The 20,468-nt window shown below is 47.3% G+C and overlaps 1 protein-coding gene across 3 annotated transcripts in view; it reads right to left on the reverse strand.

Moving 5' to 3' along the window:
- The window catches only part of CFAP36 (cilia and flagella associated protein 36), a 1,333,208-nt gene that overhangs the window by 339,450 nt on the left and 973,290 nt on the right, over positions 1 to 20,468 (reverse strand). For all 3 annotated transcript variants that reach the window (XM_069608061.1, XM_069608062.1, XM_069608063.1), the window contains one exon: positions 11,106 to 11,223. In XM_069608061.1, the coding sequence (XP_069464162.1) occupies positions 11,106 to 11,223 (118 nt within the window). The remainder of the gene's footprint in view (positions 1 to 11,105; positions 11,224 to 20,468) is intronic.

The raw sequence follows: 20,468 nt of genomic DNA on the forward strand, positions 1-20,468 counted from the left end.
CAACATGTTGCTTAGATCAAGCCAAGATGGCTAGTGAGTTTTTCTTCTCCATCATGGTGAAACCTATGGCCAGTATATTTTTTATTATTTTCCTCAGAGGTATTGAACATGTCACAACACACTTGAACAATCTCGTGCATATCAAAAGAATGTGCAGCAGGTTTTATTGGCAAGCCCTTTGGAGCACTTGCAGAAGGCTTGATCTTCTTTTCCTTCTAAAATGTGAAATACAGGCCCCTAGTTTGAAGCTCTTGTCATCTGGGTACGGAAGGTCGAAGCCGCCTGCTGACGAAAGTGCATTCTTGGTTGTTTCACTTGTATACACATTTTGGCACAATGCATTTGCCCTATTCATCCTATTCAGTTTTTGACTATGTGGAGAAGGTATCCTGGTGGTCATTTCTCAGTCCCCTGCCTTATGTGTGACAGCCTTTTGCTATCCACTGATAGCCAAAGCACCTTTGTAGCTAAAAGTCCCTCGTAGACTAGGATTCTCGTGGTTGAGGCTTCTTGTAGGTTTGAATGTGATTAGGCTTAATAGATTATACCTCATTGATGAGTCCTCTTGTTCCTGAGCTCTCACAAACAGGCTCTCTTGTAGACATTAGATATATTCTGTGGCAGCAGTACAATTTTGGAAACCTTTTCATCCACCAGGGGGTGCTGTGCAGCTTCGACATCGAGAGCCTTCAACACTAGTCGGCCTCGGGCCCCGACATGACGTAAATGATCTAAATAGCTGGTCCCAAGCCCTGTGAACTCAGTTTTCTGATTTTATACCTTGCTCCAGCGTGTTGGAGAATTATGCCTTTTACCCCTTCGGAGATCATGTATTTTGCAGACCAGCATGCGCCTTACGGCAGAGGAGGAGAGACGTCTAAGAGCAGTTAGCTCAGAGATTTGAGGGGCAGGATGGCATGGCGATGAGGAATCCATGACAGGAACATCCATCAGAAAGAACATTACCAGGGCAAAGTAATGTGTTTTTCTAATGGATTGTGTCCTCTCATGGATTCTTCATCTTCGATAGACATCCAGACATCCATAGCAGTGGTTCTTCCAGCAGGTGGGAAAGAGTCACTTGTCATAATCCCTTCACAAAGCATTTTGTAATACTGCTCTGCCGATGAATCTCTGTACCTCATCCTCGCAGCAGTCAGGTGTGGAGATTGAGGGTACTGACTGGGTGGAGGGCCAGACCTCTTTCTTACGAGAGCAAGCCTGCTCCATTTGGGAGGCTTTCTGGAGGACAGATGGCCAAGCCCAGAAGGTCTGGGTACCAAATTCTCCTTTCCAAATCTGGGCCCATTATGATCATGGTTGCACCAACTTCCTCAACCTTCTGGTGACATAAGGATGACCGGCATTGATGGAAACGCATATAGCTCCCATTCGTGAAAAAGACCGCTCAGGGTCTCCACTAACATGTTCTCCTCCCCGGCTAGATGAATTGCAGACAAAGATTTCTCTTTGCAACGTCAAACCGGAGATCCATTGCCTCCAAGCACAGTGGTAGTAACCCTACACCGCCTCTCATGTCAAGGTAGTGCATGGCCCCTGTGTTGTCGATCACAATCAGGACTGACTCCCCTGTATCGGACAAAAAGGCTACCATTGGCAGTCTGATTGCCCTCCACTCGCATCCGTCACTTTTGTCACATCCGGCCAGGGTTGAAAAAAGGGTTCTCCTTTCATCAAGTTCTCCTTGCTAGACCACCATAGGAGGTCCTGTTAGAACCTGGTCCAGACCTGCAACAGGTCTATCATGTTGCCCGAGAACTGTGACCACTGGGATCTGAAGGTCCATTGAGGGGATTGCATTGCCAGTCTGACCTATGGTGCCAGGAAAATGCAGGATGCCATGAGACCCAGCAACCTTAGAAAGTCCCTGGCTGGTAGTGCTTGGGCATTGTGGATTTTGCAGACCATCTGCTGGATGCTGGTAGCTCTACCCTTGAGAGGAAAAGCTTTCCCGTTTGTGAAGGTGTCATCTGGGGTTAAGGGAAAAGCACAGTTTGTGCAGGAGGTAGCAGACATGGTATAGATGATCTTAGCTCTGCTCTTTTGAGCGGGCCCTGATGAACGAGTCATCCAGGTAAGGGAAGACATGAATCCCCTCCCTTCTCAGACTTACTGCCATCACCGACAACAGCTTAGGAAAGACCATTGGGCAGTGGTGGGCCTGAATGTCAATGACATGAACTGGTAGTTGTGAAGGCATCATGATGCAAGAAAAAGACAAGAGATTCAAAGTTCAAAAGTAAAACACTTTATTAACTTAAAAGTCAGGGTGGAAAAAGGCCTACCTTGCCCCATGCTAAGGTGGGATTTCCATACCTAAATGAAACTAAGGAAAGCCCGAGTTAAATCAATAATGGGAATACCATCCCTGTCTCCTTTCTGCTAGAGGCACATAATATATAGCACCTTTCCCAAGCAGGAAGGCAATCTCCTGCTGGAGTAAAGAGTATAGTAGTTTTGGAATAAGGGTGGGAGGAGCACAGGCAGGGGGGTGTCTGATAAAAGGCAGACAGTACCCTTGTGTGACTATCTGATGTCTGATCCACATGTCCAAAGTAATGGCTTGCTATTCTTCGCAGTAGTGGGTTAGATGTCCCCCCACCAAAGAGGTGTGTTGGGCAAGATTATTAAGGCTTTGTTGCTGCTGTAGCCCCTGAAGGGATGGAAAGCGACAGACTTGCATCCCCCCTCCCTCTCGAAAGTTTGGGAAATCTTTGTCTGGGGGCAGAATTACCTCTTCCCCTTTGGCTGTTAGACCCAAAGGGCCTCTTCCATTCTGCAGTTGCTGCTGCCTGCAATGGTTTCTGGCGAATTGCTGCACTCAATGATTTTTCAGTTGCCCTGAAAGATTGCAGTTTCTCCAGTCAGTCATCAGCTTTTGTGCCAAAGAGGCTGTCAAAGGGCATGACCAGTAATTTTGCTTGCATAGCAGATGCAAAGCCTGATTTCAGAGACTGACGCATCGCCTCCTTGACATGAGTTATGATGTTGAGGAAGCCGTCCCTCGTTTCCCTTTCTGGGATGTCCTTGGCGCCTTGCTTTATAACGGATCATAGAGTATGGGTGTACTTGGCCAGTGATCACAAGCAGTTTGCTGCCTTGAGGGCCATGCTCCTGGAAGCAAAGATTTTCTTTGCCCAATTTATCATCCCTATCTGGGCCAAGGATGGGTAGACCGAGGACTTGGCACCTGATGTGGCAGCCTGGACCACAAAGCTCTCCGGGCTAAGGTTCTTAGTTAAGAAGTCCAGATGCAAAGAGGCAGGCCTTTACTTCTTTGAAAGATCATCCCTTACTACTGGCGCTGAGCAGGGCTTCTGCCATAGCTCCACAAGGGGGTCTCTCTCAGGGCTGCAATGGTAAAAGTGATTCTTTCACTGGAGCCTTGTCAAGAACATCCATTAGGTTATATTCTGTGACCACCTTGGAAGGGTCCCCATCTTAAGGTCTCTGAGACTTTACCCATGACTGCCCTGTATACTGCATTAGGGTGTGCATGGGTGTCCTCTTGCTATAGGCAACTCTTAGGGGAGGTGTCCAGCCCACTTGCCCCTTGGAGATTTGTAGCAAGGTCCTGCAACATGGTGGCCTCAGAGAAAAGACCCTTGGGTGGATCGGTGGGTACATCATCTCCCTCATCATACATTTTTTCGAAGGAGGACATGAAGTCTCTCCTCGACCTTGGTGTGTAACGTGGCTGTCTGAGGCGTCATCTAACTTTGACACTGATGGTCCCCTTGATGATGGTGCCGAGTCGGCTTTGAAAAAGGTTGATACTGACACGGCCGTTGAGGATGATGGGGCTTTCACAGGTCTAACGGACATCATGTTCTGGCCCTTAGGCATACTCAACGAGTCCTGGAAGATTCCCTGCCGCCTTTACTTTGCACAGTGGGTTCCAACCCTTTTATAAACTTAGACTCCGAAAAAGGAAATCGATGGGGCTGCCTTTTTGAAAGACTTCCAGCATTTTTAGCTTGAACTGTTTCCACTTCTCTGAAGAGTCAGATTTAATTGAAAACCTTACCTTTTCTGGTGAAGAGTCCAAATAGGAGTGCTGCCTTCTTTGACGAAGAAAAGGATGAGGAGTGATGGGAATCACTCCGGGAGTGAGACCTCTTATGCTTTCTCAACTTTCTTTCTTCTGAAAGCCGTTTGGTCGACTCAACCTCCTTCTCCTTGTACGGACGTATCTTCGAGGGCGTGGGACTCACAGATTTAGATGACAATCGCACAGGCTTACATTTCGAGCACCTCTCTTTTAATGCCCTCAGCGTCATAGATTGGTATGACCCACATCTGCAGCTTTGTGATTGACGCAGAGGATTGGTTAGCAATATTTTTCAATCCTCACATCCCTTAAAGTCTGAAGGCTTCGGAGTCGACAATGCAGTGAAACCTAGGAGATACTATCATAAAAACAAGGTTTTACTGTGATGTGAGGTGTTCCGATAGTTGTGTGCTGAGCATATGGAAAAAAGGAACAGATGATGGGAGGCAGTGCAGCTATTTGCAGCGTCATTTACTTGCATTGCAGCGTCAATGTCATGTCCGAAATTGAGGCCAACGAGTGTTGAGGGCTCTTGACGCCGAAGCCGCCTGGCAACACCCTACCCCCCCCAAGGTGGATGAACAATTTTCCAAAAGTGTACTGCTGACGCAGTACATAGCTAAGATGAGGAATCCGTTGGAGGACACAATGCATTATAAAAGGTAGGACAGACAGCACCATGGATATCCCCAAACAAGAGTCACTTCATCAGAGGTACTATAATGTCCACATATAAATGAAACTCCCTGAACAAAAATAATTAAAACATAACTAAATAATAAACAAATAACATGAGGATGCAGGAATAATGGATGCCTCTTTTGCAAATGCATCAAACAAGTATTTTTAAAAACCTTACTTCTTTTAATAGCTAAAATAAAAAGTAACCAGGATAGAGAAAAAGGTGAAGCACTTCGCAGTGTGACTACTCCTATGAGCAAGCAAGAATGGGTTGGACGTGGAAAAAGATTATCAATATTGCTTTGATGGTGAACAAGGAGCGTCTCCTACAAAATCCACAAAATGCAAGGAATAAAGGAGATGAACAAGTTACGTTCTTTCGATGGGATGTTCCTCCGACGTATTCCTTATCTTAGATATATCTCTTTCCAGCTTTGCTGGCCTCGGAAATTTTTTCTCTCTAGAGGGCGCTGCGCGTCGACGTCCGCCGAGTCGATGTCCCTCGACAGCTGCCGTATCGATATCATCCTGCCTATAAAGGCTGCGCGCAGCGTCCGTTGCTCAGTTCCGTTTTGTAGCCCACAATAATTCTTTCTGGACTCAACTAATCACCCTGAAGGAGCGTAGATGCAACAACAAGCGAAGTAGTACTGCGGGGATGGATGGGAGGGTCGATAAGGAATACGTCGGAGGAACATCCCATCGAAAGAACGTTACAAGGTAAGAAGTAACTTGTTCTTCGAAGGGATTGTGTCCTCCGACGTATTGCTTATCTTAGATAGGCTCCCATAGCAGTATTCGGTTATTGGAGGTGGGAGTACTGACTTCATGCTTCCTCTTATTGATGAATAGAGTGCAATATTGCCCTTCCAAACCTAGTTTCCTGACTGGAGGAGGAATCCGAGTTGTAAAACCGTGTAAAGGTATGGACGGACGACCATGTGGCAGCCGCACAAATGTCTCAAACCGGCACTCCTCTTTTGAGGGCCGATGAAGCTGCGATACCTCTGGTCGAATGAGCCCTAAGATTTTGAGGGGGCTCTTTTCCTGCCAGTTTATAACATTCCAAAATGGCTAAAATAATCCATCTGGAAATGGTCTGCTTAGTTATCGGTAGCCCCACCTTGTGACCTGCATAGCCTACAAACAGCTGGTCTGCTTGTCTTATCCTAGCCAGTCTACTAATGTAAAAACTTAAAGCCCTTCTTGGGTCCAGCCTGTGTAACCTCTCTTCCTCTTTCCCCGGATGGGGAGGAGGATAGAAAGATGGAAGGGTAATCTTCTGTGTGATATGAAATTCAGAAACCACCGTTGGGAGGAAATTAGGCTTCACTTGCAGAACAACTTTGTCTTTGTGAAAGATTGTATGAGGGGGTTTACAGGAAAGAGCTTGTAACTCGCTCACCCTTCTAGCAGATGTAAGTGCTACTAATAAAACAGTCTTAAGGGTAAGAAATCTTAACGAATAAGAGTGGAGTGGTTCGAAAGGTGTGCCCATCAGGAAAGTTAGGACTAAATTTAAATCTCATACGGGAACCTGGAATGGTCTTGGGGGATAAACGTTAGTTAACCCCTTTAGAAACTGTATTACCATGGGTAACTTGAAATAGGATGGTTCTTCCGCAGTGCGCTTAAAGATGGATAGCGTTGCGAGATAGCCCTTGATGGTGCCAACTTGAAGGCCTGAATTCGCTAAATAAAGTAGGAAGGACAAAACAATTGGTGTACCACATGAAAAGGGATCGATATTCTTTTCACTACAGCAGCTGCAAAATCTGTTCCAACGGCAGCGGTATAAAGATTTTGTTGCTGGCCTTCTTGCCGAAAGCAACACCTCCATAACGTCATCGGGGAGGTCCCAATCCTTGTACCTCAGCCTTTCAGAAGCCAAGCGTGAAGGTTGAGGGTTTTGATGTCTGGATGGAGAACCTGACCTCCCTTCTGTGAGAGCAGATTCTCTCTGAGTGGAAGTCGAATTGGAGAGCAGATGGACAAGTCTAGAAGGTCCGGGTACCACGTTCTCCTGGCCCAATCCGGGGCAATTAGGATCATGGTTTTCCGGAATCTTCTCAACCTCCTGATCATTTGAGGAATGACAGGGACCGGTGGAAACGCGTACAGGAGTGGAAACTCCCAGTCCACTATGAACGCGTCTCCCAGAGCTCCTCTCAGGGGAAATTCCCTTGAACAGAACAGATCGCACTTCCTGTTGACACTGGTGACGAACAGATCCACCTGAGGGGTTCCCCAAAGGGCGAAGATCTCTTGAAGGACTTCCTGAGCTAGCTCCCACTCGTGGGAGACTGTGCTCTGCCTGCTCAGAGCGTCTGCTGTCAAGTTCTTCTCTCCGGCTAGGTGAACTGCCGATAGAGAGATTCCTTCTTGGATTGCCCAAAACCAGAGCTGCATCGCCTCTCTGCACAGAGGTAGTGATCCTACGCCTCCTCTTTTGTTGAGGTAATGCATGGCCACCGTGTTGTCCATCATTATCAGGACATTCTTTCCTTGTACAGATGGCAGAAAAGCCTTCAGCGCAAGTCTGATGGACCTCAGCTCTAACAGGTTGATATGTAGTCTGGACTCCGATGGAGACCAACGACCGCTGATGGTCAAGTCGTTGGCGTGGGCTCCCACCCCGTGAGTGAGGCATCCGTGACTACTGTTATCTCCGGCCAAGGTTGCCAAAACTGCTCTCCTTTCAGAATGTTCTCGTGACAGGCCCACCACTGAAGGTCTCGAGCCACCCTGTCGGGAACCTGAAGAAGATCTGTCATTCTCCCTGAGAATTGTGACCACTGAGTTCTCAGTGCCCACTGGAGAGATATCATTCTCAGGCGAGCCTCTGGCACTAGGAAAATGCAGGATGCCATGAGGCCTAGCAACCTCAAAAAGTCGAAGGCTGGGAGACGTTGGGCATTTTGAAACTTGGTGACCATCTGTAGAATATCTTGAGCCCTTACCTCTGGTGGCGAGGCTTTTCCCAGGGAAGTGTCCAGGATCGCTCCGATGAACTGGAGTCTCTGCGATGGTATCATTTGTGACTTCTTTAAATTGAGGGAGAAGCCCAGTCTGTGAAGGGAGTGGCAAACATGATCTAGATGGATCTGAGCTTGTTCCGAAGATACAGCTCTGATCAACCAATCGTCCAGGTAGGGGTAGACGTGAATCCCTTCCCTCCTTAGACTTGCAGCCACTACCGACATTAACTTGGTGAAGACCCTCGGGGCGGAGGTCAGCCCAAATGGCAGCACTCGAAATTGATGAGAGTTGCCAATTGCGAACCTCAGGTATTTCCTGTGTTTGAGATGGATTGGCACATGGAAATAAGCATCCTGAAGGTCCAGAGATACCATCCAGTCCTGGAACTGAAGGGCCTGAAGGATCTGAGAGAGAGTTACCATCTTGAATTTGTCTTTCCTGAGGAATTTGTTCAATTCTCGGAAGTCCAAGATGGGTCTCAGTCCTCCGTCTTTCTTTGGTATGAGAAAGTAAGGGGAGTACCAGCCCTTGTTCCTCTCCGCTACAGGTACCGGTTCTATGGCACCTTTCTCTAGCAGGTCTAAAATTTCCTGCAAGAGGAGCGGATCTGGAGCTTTTTGAGAGCTGATCCCCGGTGGATGACTCTGAGGTATGCGTAGGAGAGGCAGGCAGTAACCTTGTGCAACTGTCTCCAATGCCCAAGCATCTGACGTGATAGCCTGCCATTCCGCCAGATGTTGAGTTAACCTGCCTCCTACAGGTGTCTTGTGTGGGAAGTCATCAGAGTGGTTTTGGGGCGGCTGATGCAGATGCCGATGGTAAAGCGGCACCTGCTGTTGCTGCGGCTTTTGAATATCTACCCCGTCCACCTCGGGTAGTTCTTCTTTGTCCCCTTTGAGCCGGTCGTCCTCTACCTCTTCCGAATGCGGAGTAGAAGCGAAAGGACTTGCCTCTCACAGAGGTTCCTGTGGGACGAAAAGGTGTCTGACGGATTGCAGCGCCTAGGGATTTAGCTGCTGCCTTTGATGTTTGCAGTTTTTCTAAACTGTCATCCGCCTTTTTCCCAAACAAAGAAGAGCCATCAACTGGCATGTTCAAGAGCCTGGCTTGCACATCTGGGGCAAAATCAGACTTTCTCAACCAAGCAAATCTCCTGGTTGTTGTACTTGCCGCCACTGCTCTGCTGATACGGTCAGCCAAATCAATGCCCGTCCGGAGGGATTCGCACATAGCGTCTTTACCGTCCTTTATGATATTTAGGAACGCCTCCCTTTCTTCTCCCTCCGGAATGCAGTCAGCCACTGTAGAAGCACACTCCCAAAGTGTATGGCTAAATCTAGCAAGGGTGCAAGTAGCATTAATAGATTTTAATGCCATGCTACATGCCGAAAAGACTTTCTTAGCAATAGCATCGTATTTTTTATCGTCCCTGTCCTGTGGGACGGTAGGGTAAGCAGTCTTGATGTCAGTAGAAGATGCTGCCTGTACCACTAGACTTTCTGGGGATGGGTGTTTGGACAAAAACTCAGGGTCTGCAGAAGATACCCTGTATTTAGTAGACAATTTTTTATTTACTGCCGGGACGACATCTGGGGTTTCCCAGTTCGTCATTATTTTTCTTTGAAGTGCTTTATGAAAAGGTACTACAGGATCCTCCTGTGGACCTTTATCAAGAATATCCGTGAGGTCATCCTGTTGGAAAGCCTGTGAAGGTGTTGACCACCCCATAAATTCTGTAATCCTGGCCATTAAGGCTCTATAAGGGGTTTCAGCATGCTCCCCCGGGTCTGGCCTAGCAAACTCCACCTCTGGGGAAGTGTCTAAATCACTTGCCTCATGTAAGGAATCATGGAGTTCCTTTAATCTGCGTTCCTCTGAGGATAACTCCTCTTGAACTGGGGTTGCAGATCCCTGCAACTCAAATGTCTTCTTGGTCAGACAGTTCTCCCTCTTCCATAATTGAGGACATAGTTCTCAATTGGTCTGAACTCACAAAGGGTGTGAAACCCATCTCCAAGGCAGAGGGTGCCAAACTTGTCGTAATCGGCCTCGAAAACGTCGATGTCGTCGACGCGAAGGCTTCGAACGTGGCGTTGAAAACAAAAGGTGGGGGCCTCGAGGTCCTCGATAGAATCGGAATTCTGCTCGAGGATATCGACAATCTCGACGACATTGTCATCGAAGACCTGGGAATAGCCACTGGGTGCGCCGCAACCATGACTTTCCTTGGCGTCGACGCCGGTGTTGAGGATGGCGTCGAGTCGACAAACCCGTGTGTCGAAGGTCCCTTCGACAACGGCGTCGAAGACACCGACCTCGGCGTCGACGGTGTCGACGGAACCTTCGAAGAAGGATTCGAGGTCTTTGCTTTACTCGAGGGTTCGTGACGCGCTCGAGAAGCTTTGTTCGCCGGGTGCTGCGACTCGCGGCGTTTTGGACCTTCGGGTCTTTCGACCAGAGCATCGCTCTCGGTAGTCTTCGAGGGGGTCGAGGCCGCTTTCTCGAAGACGCTCATCATATTTTTTCGGAATTCCTCCCATTCAGCCCGGGAACTATGTTTCGTGGGGCAAGGGATTCTCTTAGGTGAAACAGAGGAAGAGGAGGACGAAGAAGGGGATCTTCGGCGTCTCCTTTTCGAGTGCTTCGATCTCGAGGAGTGATGGGACCCGCTTCGAGACCTGGGGCGCGAATGGTGACGAGGAGACGAATGTCTCGACCTTGTCGAGGAAGAAGAAGCTTTAGAAGTCTTACCTTTTTCCAGCTTCCCTCTACGCTCCTTCAGGGCCTTAGCTGTCATGGACATACAGTCCCCGCACTCCGAACAATGGTGTTCAGCTCCCAAACACCACAGACAGACCCTGTGAGGGTCCGTCAGCGACATCTTTTTTCCACAGTCTCGGCATTTTTTAAAGCCGGACCGAGGGGTCGTCGGTTCAGACGAGGAATCCATCGAGTATGGGTCGAATATCTTGAGGAAAATGGAATAATTCTCTACGAAAACTGAGCAACGATATTCCGAGGCAATGAGTAAGCGCGGAAAAACGGAACTGAACAACGGACGCTGCGCGCGGCCTTTATAGGCAGGATGACGCCGACGTCGATACGGCAGCTGTCGAGGGACTTCGACTCGGCGGACATCGACTCGGCGGACGTCGACGCGCTGCGCCCTCTAGAGAGAAAAAATTTCCGAGGCCAGCAAAGCTGTGAAGAGATATAGCTAAGATAAGGAATACGTCGGAGGACACAATCCCTTCGAAAAATGTTTTTGGCAACAAATCAGAAGTGGTTGGCAGGTGGTCGCTACAGCACCAACAAATACTACAGACTAAAACCGCTAGTTCATCTGAACCTACATTCAAATGCCATTCATTACCTGATAATTGTGCAATGTTTTCATCTTCAAAAGAGACTCTGTTCTTTGCGTCTTTCAATGGTTTCTCCGACGATCCGTCTTGCAACGTTTCAGATGGTTCTAAGTGAACCCCACACAACTAAAATACAAAACAATCAGTAAACCTTTGCTACGCAATGTATTTCCTTAAGTGTGAAACCAACATTTGTTTGATGACTTAACTTGAGTTGAGCAAATCAGGAAATTACGTACAGTTTATCCTTGTCAACTGTGAAAATGCAAGTTGCATTCTATTGTACCCCAGTACAAGCAGCATAAAGAGTATTACATATCACTAAATAAAGTTTCATATAAACACAGGTCTTGAGAGAAAGGATGAACTGGATAAAGAAAGACAGGCTGAAATGAAGAGAACTGAAATAGGTTCTGAGGGAAAGAAAGCTGTATAAATGGGATCCTCTCCTGATGTATTTGCCCTGTCCCATGGTGGAGAAGACTCTGTTCTCTTGGCACCTAATGTGGATCACTGCGGGAATAAGAACTTGAGGGAGAGAGCATGAGAGGGTAAAAGTGGGTGAGAGGAGTGGGTGAGCGCAAATTAGAGTGAAAGTTGTTCTTTGTGCTACAATCCTCAATGGAGAAACCCACTTTAGGGCACGCTGGAAAGTGCAGGCACATTACTAGAGGACAGAAGCCTTTATACATCATTAACATTTTCCTGTGCAAAAGACCTGCCTGTACCCACAGCTGTCGAGCAGGCCTATGGAGCGGTTGATCCAAGATTCCTAAACATATATCAGCCAGCATGGAGCCCAGCTTGTAACCACCAAACCACTGTAATTCAAAAACACACGTGCAAACCGTGGTGGTGAGTGGGATGAGGGAGTGGCCTTGTGCCATTTTGCTTTATATTCCTTCCCAGTACCAATAGATCCCTGCTGGTGCAGGGACACCATCCTCCTACTTGATTTCTATATGGTGTAACTGCAGGGCCATGAACCAGGGTATAATTTGAATCCTGTTACAGAATCTCAGGTGGTTTGTAACACTGCTTGGAAACTAGAACCAGAACTTGGAACCCAGTGGTGCTCATAGAGCACTGCAAGTGGAGCCTTGGAGTACACCAAACTGGCACTATGAGTTTCTTTAATGATAGGTCCTGTGGGAACAATGAGAGCTCTCCCAGTAGAAAGCCACAGCACTGCCTTGGGGTTGCCTCTGCTTAAACAGCTGCTAGAATGGATATCATACTCAGAGAACAATTTCACACTCCATTGAAAGTCTGCTCACAATTAAGTAGTAGAAATACCTGGAGTAGCACACACAGAATGTTTACATAGGTGTAGAGATTGATGAGGTTATAGCCCAAAAGGGGCAGTATAATGACAGAGGAAGTTGGCCGGAAGAAGCAAGGCTCCCACTAAAAAAGAAAGCAACATGGAAAAGGTGACACATGATTGAGGTGCCTCTCTTGAAGAGCATTTGAAATGTTGTTGATCCCTAAATGTGGAGAAAAGTTACTTGGGATAGGAAGGCTTTCCACTTATGGGGACACAGGGCAGTCCCATGTATGCAATTGGGTGGCCCTCTGCTGGTATAGCAAAAGGGAAAGCCTACCTAGGCATATTCAAGTATATTTGCTGATGACACAAGGTAAAATTAACATCCACAAAAATCTGAAAAAAGTGCCAGTGCACGAAATGGAATTTTGACATTTATTGGAAAAAGACATAACTATGAAGCAAATGAATTGGTTAATGGGGGGTAATTTTGATGTAAGAAATAAGGAAATGAGGTAAAAAGTACTAGTCGCTCACCGTACCGACTTCCATTGGTAGTTGATTACCTCTTTCCGACAGGCTTGTGGGATAGTCATATCCTTGGTACGAAGTACAGATGTTTTCTTCCAAATCATAGAAAAAAAGAATGCTAATTTGTGCACGGGTGAGGATCCATACTGGCCACCATAGCTCAGCCCCATTAACTCTGCACATTCCTTAATTTGAGAAAATGAGGGGATGGTGGGTTGGTAACCTTAGGAAAGGAGACCCTGAATACAAGTCCAAAAAGTCACTCGTATGATAATATTGTACTTACTAGTATGTCCTGTAGAGCACCCATAAATCACTTTATTTCACCAAAAATGTCCTTCGGCAATGTCTAGACACAAAGAGCTTTAGACCTGAGGTTGGTGTCCAGTGGTTAAGAATTGTGTAACCTAGATGCAGCTCTACAGTTCACATCTAGATACATGTGGAACTGGTACCCTACTAACAATGCCTTTCCCTCTACAGAATGTGCATCAATGCTTTGTGCAGGAGTACATTTTTTAACTTGTGAAAAGTATAGGTACTAGGGTAAAAAAGACTACCTCGTAGGATAACACAGTCTTGGAATCTTGCAGTCGAAGGTTGCCATAGGTCAGATTGTGGCCTTGGTTTTAATAACTCATGACTTCATAGCCTTTCTTATATACATTTGGAGTCCTCTCCAGCTCCTAGGAATACCAATTTGTAAATAAAGATTGCTAAAATATGTTTGCGTTTCAGCAGAAGTGAGAAATGGTGATGCAGGATCACCATGTGCTTGCGAAAATCTGATTAAGGCTCACCAGTCCATCGCGCTTGGAAATCTTGTCAACATGATAGCGGCCAAAACTCTTGTTGAGTTGAGAAATTTTATATTAAAATTGGCCATATGAAATGGAGGCCATGAGTGTCACAGTGCTGAAAGCACAATGTTTACACCCATGAATATGGAGGTATTTTCATCAGAGGGGACAGTTCTAAAAGCACATAAAAGTGAACCTTGACTAATGGATTCGGCAGGGAGAAGCAATTCTTCATAACTCTTATATTTCTGCAATTCCACAAGGGAAGCAAAGCTTCTAGGCACTACCAGCTCCAAGGAACCGCCTCCCATTTGTGGTGAAGGAAAGTACCCAGGATTCCACTTGCAGGCCAATGCAGGCCCGATGGGATGTAAAAGGACAGTAACTGGGCAACAGAGCATGAAAAAAGGTTACACTCAAACTCTGAACACCAGTGGCAGAATAAAAGCCACTTTATTGAATGCTAGCGTCTGATAGACCACTTTCTAGCAATTTGCACAATCCACAGATTGTCACAGACAATCCCTGATGTCTATTAATTGGATCTTAAGCATAAGTGGCTGCCAAGCTGAGTGACTGAGGGGAAGGATGCAAGATTGGATTCCACCACTAGGGAAGGAGATCTGGCTTTTGAAATTGCTGAAGGATTGTGCCACAGAGAGGCAGAGAAAGTTTGAGTACCATATGCTGTTTCACATTTGGGAACTACCAAAGGTAACTAGCATCCCTTGCCCACCCTGACTTTTAGAATGATGTTAATTATTGAGGTAGACGAAGGAAACTATAGGCAGACATCACCAAACAGTTTAACAGAAATACACCTCCAAAGCCGTGACTAAGTGCCCTGCCTTGCACTAGGGTTTGGGATGGGATAATCAAGTGTGGGTGGGTGCCACCATCTGCTACTTGACGCAGAACCTGGGGGCGGTGCAAGGAAGATTCTCACGTTTACTCCATCATCTATCACAAGTTTGGCAGGGATGTGTCACAAAGGACTAGCCATCAGCATGGCCCCTTTAAGGAAACCAATGAGAATCAGCCCCACAAAGCTGTCAGTGCAAGCTGTGAGAAACCTGAGGGTATCCTCACACCTACTCCCCTTTGATCCTCTTCTCAGGTGGCCAGGGATAGGCCATCTGTTTTGGATCCTGGTCCTGGGGGTGGAGATGCAAGGGAGGATCACCTGGGTGGAGGGTCTTTGGGGATTGGGGAGCGGATGTCTGCTGGCGAGACATGATATCCCTCTTTTCTTGGTTATAAACAACCTTAACCTCCCCTGCCTTGATAGGCTGTTGCCAATCACTTCCCTTCATTTCCCTTCATTCATACCACTATAGTACTGGGACGAGGAAGAGGCGACTAGGAGTCGCACACCATAGCATGTCATTTCACCACTCTGGTACTGCGCTGAGGAAGAGGCCTGCAGATTGTTGAGGGTCAGGTATGTCAAGAGAACACCAATAACTATGGTCAGGCAACTGGACTTGAGGACTCACACCTGCAACCCGTTAAATGGTTGCAGGTGCATAAAAGATGGAGCAGACAATCAGGAGGGGGGAGACCAGCAGGAGAGAAGCCGGGCTGAGCATTTCTGGCTTGCAAGGAGAGAATTCCTGTCGAGTAGGAGGATACCAAGGAGGGTCTGCCTGGAGGCTGGGATGCCACCAAGTACCTAAGAGAGACTGACACCGAGGTCTGAGCAGGCCGTGAGAGGGTCAAAGTGGTTAGAGCCTCCTTGGTGAGGTGACCACAGTAGAAGCTGTGCAGCACAGAAGAGAGCCCCTTGCTGTAAGCTACCAGCAGCGTCCGTGAGTGACAAGCGGAGCTGGCGGCAACCCACAGAGCAAATACCAGAGTGCAAGTGCAGCTCGCAATACTACAAATGCGGAGCAGTAAAGGAAAGAAGCCGCCCTGGGGGCTAATATAGGTCAAAATTAATTGCTGTTTTAAAAAATTAAAATGTGCAAGCTAAAGTGAACCTAAAATGAAGGGTTGTAATGAACAATATGAGCAAATTGAACTATAAGTGAAAGAATATGAACTAAGAACTACTTAACACCCAACTAAAGGAAAGCTTTGATAAACCTATGAATGGAATGTAAGCTGGTGTGAAGCACACAACAGCTATTGAACAGCAAAGAAGGAATCTTATGAAATACAATGATAAGCAAGGAAGAACAAGTTACTTACCCCTGGTAACGTTCTTTCGACTGGATTTTCCTACCACGTATTTCTCATCTGTCATATCTTTGTTTCCAGCTTCTGTTGCTTTGGAAATTATTTTCTCTCGGCAGAGGTAGCTGTGCGTCAATACGGTCGACTCGATGACGCTCAAGGACTTCCACCTCACTGACGTCATTGTCGAGTACATATACCACGCACAGTGCCTGTTGTCTTCAAATCTGTTTTTTCACCACCACTATGCAGAATTAACACCTTTGATAAGTGCCTTTAATTTATCAGAATTAAAAGAGCGCATGGTCTAAAGCTCGGAAATTCTACAGTGGGGTAGGTTGGGAGGGCGATGAGGAATATGTGGGAGGAACATCCAGTCGAAAGAACGTTACCAAGAGTAAGTAACTTGTTCTTCAAATGGATTGTGTCCTCCCACGTATTCCTCATCTACTCCCAAAGTAGTATTAGGTTATTTTGGAGGAGGGAGTAAGAATTTGAGAGTTAATGTTTGTCCCGAATGGAGCATAGAACTGCCTTCGCAAATCTTCCGTCATTGTTAGAGGCGTCTAAACAATAATATTTTGTGAACGTGTGGAATGTGGACCAGGTAGCTGCCTCGCAGATATCCTTTATCGGAACTCCCCTCTGAAGGGGAGAGGAAGTTGCCATGCCCCTAGTGGAATTAGCCCTTGAACCTTTCCCAGCTAGCCTGTAGCACTGCGAAATAGCCAGTATGATCCATCTGGATAGAGTCTGTTTGGTAACTGACAGACCTAGTTTTTGCCCTGTATAACCAATGAAAAGTTGGTCATGCTGTCACAACTTTGCCATGCTTGAAATATAAAAGCTTAGAGCTCTCCTCGAATTGAGCCTATGAAATGTGTCCTCATCCTTGCAAGGATGAGGGGGAGGATAGAAGGCCGGAAGCAACATTGTATGTGCTAAATGTTAATCCGTTACAATCTTTGTAGAAAAAGTGTTTGACCTTAAGGACAACCTTATCATTGTAAAAGGTGGTAAACTGAGGTTTACAGGATAATGCCTGCAACTCACTCACCCTGCGGGCTGATGTTATTGCCACTAACAAAATAGTTTTCTAAATTAGCAGCATTTATTTATTTTTGTCATTTATATAGCGCACCCGGCCCTAAGGTATCTGGGCACTGTTCTTGTTGAAAGGTTAGGTTAAAGGTTGGTGGGATTGCAAACATAGTTATGTATTAGCTGGAGTTATAGTCCCCGACTTTATAGGTGATGTTAAGGTGTTGTTACAAAATCACAGGAAAGATCCCTTCCAAGTCCATCAAGGAGATAAAATTGTTCACGGGGTGCTTGAGAAAGCAATGTTCCTTAGGGTTAAAGAGGAATCTGGGACAAAGGGAACAGATGGAGGTACTGGAGGATTCAGAAAGGCAGATGAAACTTTGCCAAAAGGAACGACCCCTTATTGGCTGAAGCATTTTACAAGTCTTAGATTTGAAACATGGACTTTTATACACAGGAGACACCACTTCAGAGGGCTTGGTAAAAATACAGTTGGTTGTCCCTAAAAGGTCCTGGGGGGGCGTGGCTTGGTGGCCATGCAGTAGGAGGCACGATCGAGAAGCTCCATCGAGATCCTGAAGCAGATCCAGCCAAACTCGTGCAAAACCACTAAAAAGCACCTAAAACTAACAGTAACAGACATCGGAACATCCGTAGATCACTTGCTAAGTCTCCAGACGGAAATCGGAGCAAGAATCGAGGAGAAAAAGGCAAATGAAGATGGCACCTGCGGAAAACAAAATGGCGGGCGCGAGCGGCCAAACCGCCGGAGAGAAAGTCAGCGCTTCATAACCACAGGCGAGGAGCGGCTGGCTAGGGCAACACCCTGCACAGTGTGAGCCACCCCGGAGTGGCGGCCGAAGATGAACACAGGCGGTCCAGGAAAGGGAGCCCGGGCACTACAGAGGTGCGAAGCTGGAGAAGCCCAGCGTGGAGAACGCACCCGAGCTCCACTCAAACACGGGCGCGAGGGCCCCATTTCCCTCCGGAGCCACCCAGCCGCAAGGTCAATAAAGTTAAGGCGGGTTAAGATAATCAGCCAGAAACACCCATGGCTGACCAAAGACGAACATAGGCGGTCCAGGAAATGCTGATACAGACACTAGAACGGTACGGGAATGGAAGAAGCCTGGCGGGGAGAGCGCACCAGAGCCCAAACACGGGCGCCGGGGCACACAGGCCCTATCCCCCTCCGGAGCCACTCCGCCGGCAAGGATCATAAAGGCGGGTCAAGATAATCAGCCAGAAACGCACATGGCCGGCGGGGGGAAAAAAAACACCCGTAGGCTCGGGGAAGCAGCGGCAGGTGAGAGGGGCAGACAATATAAAGGGAAGCGGACCCCGTAGCGCCGGAGACCTGCGGCAAACGGAAGACACACACAGAGAAGACCACACTGCGCCCAGCAAGCAGACCAGATAAAGACTGGGAGAAACAGAGTATACAGGGAACGAGAACTAGCTAATCCACGCAAACAAAACATGAAACGGGACCGCCACCCACCCTGTAGGCCCGAGAGGCCAGAGCCGAACAAAGAACTACCAAGGCGCATTGGGGTGCACTAAAGAAGGGCCGGTACAAAACAAGCTACGGCTCAACATTCAGCGCGGTAAGCTCCCCCAGCAGATGAAGAGGGCGCACAACAACTCACAGGACAATTAAAACCCATAGCGGGGAAGCCCAGGAACTCGAGATATTTAGAGACTGATAGGGCCGGGGCACGGACGGATCTGCTGATCACTTGGCAGCACAAAGGCGAGTTCAATAGTAATAATGCCAAATCGGAAACCAGAGGGAAAATCTAAACAAACCAGCATAGAAGCCTTCACTTAAACACCCGGAAACAAACAACCTGTCCAGCCTGAAACAGCAATGGCTACCTCGAGCACAACACAACAGGCGGAAAACACAAATGAAGGACCGGTCCTAGAAGCAATAGCCGCCTTGAAAGCGTCCCTTGAAACCAAAATCGACACAGCGATAGGTGCCCTCAAGGCATCCTTAGAAAATAAACTGGACCCTGTTATGGTAGACGGGGGCCTCCTCCGCCAGGACACCAGAAATCTGACGGACAGAGTAACAATGGAGCAGCAAGTGCAGCAAAACACCACAGATGTGGCGGTCACGCAAACACAAATATCAGAAGTGATACAAAAGGTCAAGATCCTCGAACAAAGGGCAGAAGACACAGAAGGCAGAGCACAAAGGAATAATATTCGCATAGTTGGGCTTCCAGAGGGTGAAGAAGGCAGTGATCCCACTGAATATATTGAAACCATGCTGCTCCAAGAGATTAGAGCGGGAACACTGTCCCAAGGTTTCACAGTGTAGAGGGCGCACAGAGCACTAACCAAAAGACCTCAGCCAGGCGCCCTTCCGAGAGCGATGATCGCCAGGATCATGAATTTCAAGGACAGAGAGAAGATGGTAAGAAGTAACTTGTTCTTGTAACGTTCTTTCGATGGGATGTTCCTCCGACGTATTCCTTATCTTTGATAATTCGTCTCCAGCTTGCTGACCTCGGAAATTTTTTCTCTGTAGAGGGCGCTGCGTGTCGACGTCCGCCGAGTCGATGTCCCTCGACAGCCACCGTATCGGCGCCGACGTCACCATGCCCATAAATAGCCACGCGCTGCGTCCGTTGCTCAGTTCCGTTTTGTAGCATAAGATAAGTCATGCCTGAATTCGTTATTGACCTTGAAGGAGATTAAGCTGCAACCACAAGGGAAGTATTACTGCGGGGATGGATGGGAGGGGCGATAAGGAATACGTCGGAGGAACATCCCATCGAAAGAACGTTACAAGGTAAGAAGTAACTTGTTCTTCGAAGGGATTGTGTCCTCCGACGTATTCCTTATCTTTGATAGACTCCCATAGCAGTAGCATGTAATTGGAGGTGGGAGTAATAATGTCATGTATCCCTTTTAGGAATGAACCGAATGTAATACGGCTTTGCCAAATCTGGTCTCTTGACTAGTGGAGGAATCCAGGTTGTAAAATCTTGTGAATGTCTGTACTGATGACCATGTGGCAGCCGCGCATGTCTCGGACCGGTACCCCTCTTTGGAGGGCTGAAGAGGTTGCGATACACCTGGTTGAATGAGCCCTAAGATTTTGGGGTGGCTCTTTCCCTGTCAGTTTGTAACATTCCAGAATGACCAAAATAATCCACCTGGAAATGGTCCGTTTTGTTATGGGTAGTCCCAACTTGTGACCCGAGTATCCTACAAACAGTTGGTCTGCTTGCCTAATCCTAGCCAGTCTGCTGATGTAAAAGCTTAGAGCTCGCCTTGGGTCCAGCCTATGAAGCCTTTCTTCCTCTTTCCCCGGATGGGGAGGAGGATAGAACGAAGGTAAGGTCATTTTCAGAGTGATGTGAAATTCAGAAACCACTTTTGGGAGGAAATTAGGCTTCACCTGTAGGACAACTTTGTCCTTATGGAAAATTGTATGGGGGGGTTTACAAGAAAGAGCTTGTAATTCGCTCACCCTCCTAGCAGATGTTAGTGCTACCAATAGGACAGTTTTAAGAGTGAGAAATCTCTGCGAACAAGAG

The sequence above is a fragment of the Ambystoma mexicanum genome, chromosome 4q, assembly GCF_040938575.1.
Source record: "Ambystoma mexicanum isolate Mex_15411 chromosome 4q, UKY_AmexF1_1, whole genome shotgun sequence".
Classification (NCBI taxonomy): Eukaryota; Metazoa; Chordata; class Amphibia; order Caudata; family Ambystomatidae; genus Ambystoma; species Ambystoma mexicanum.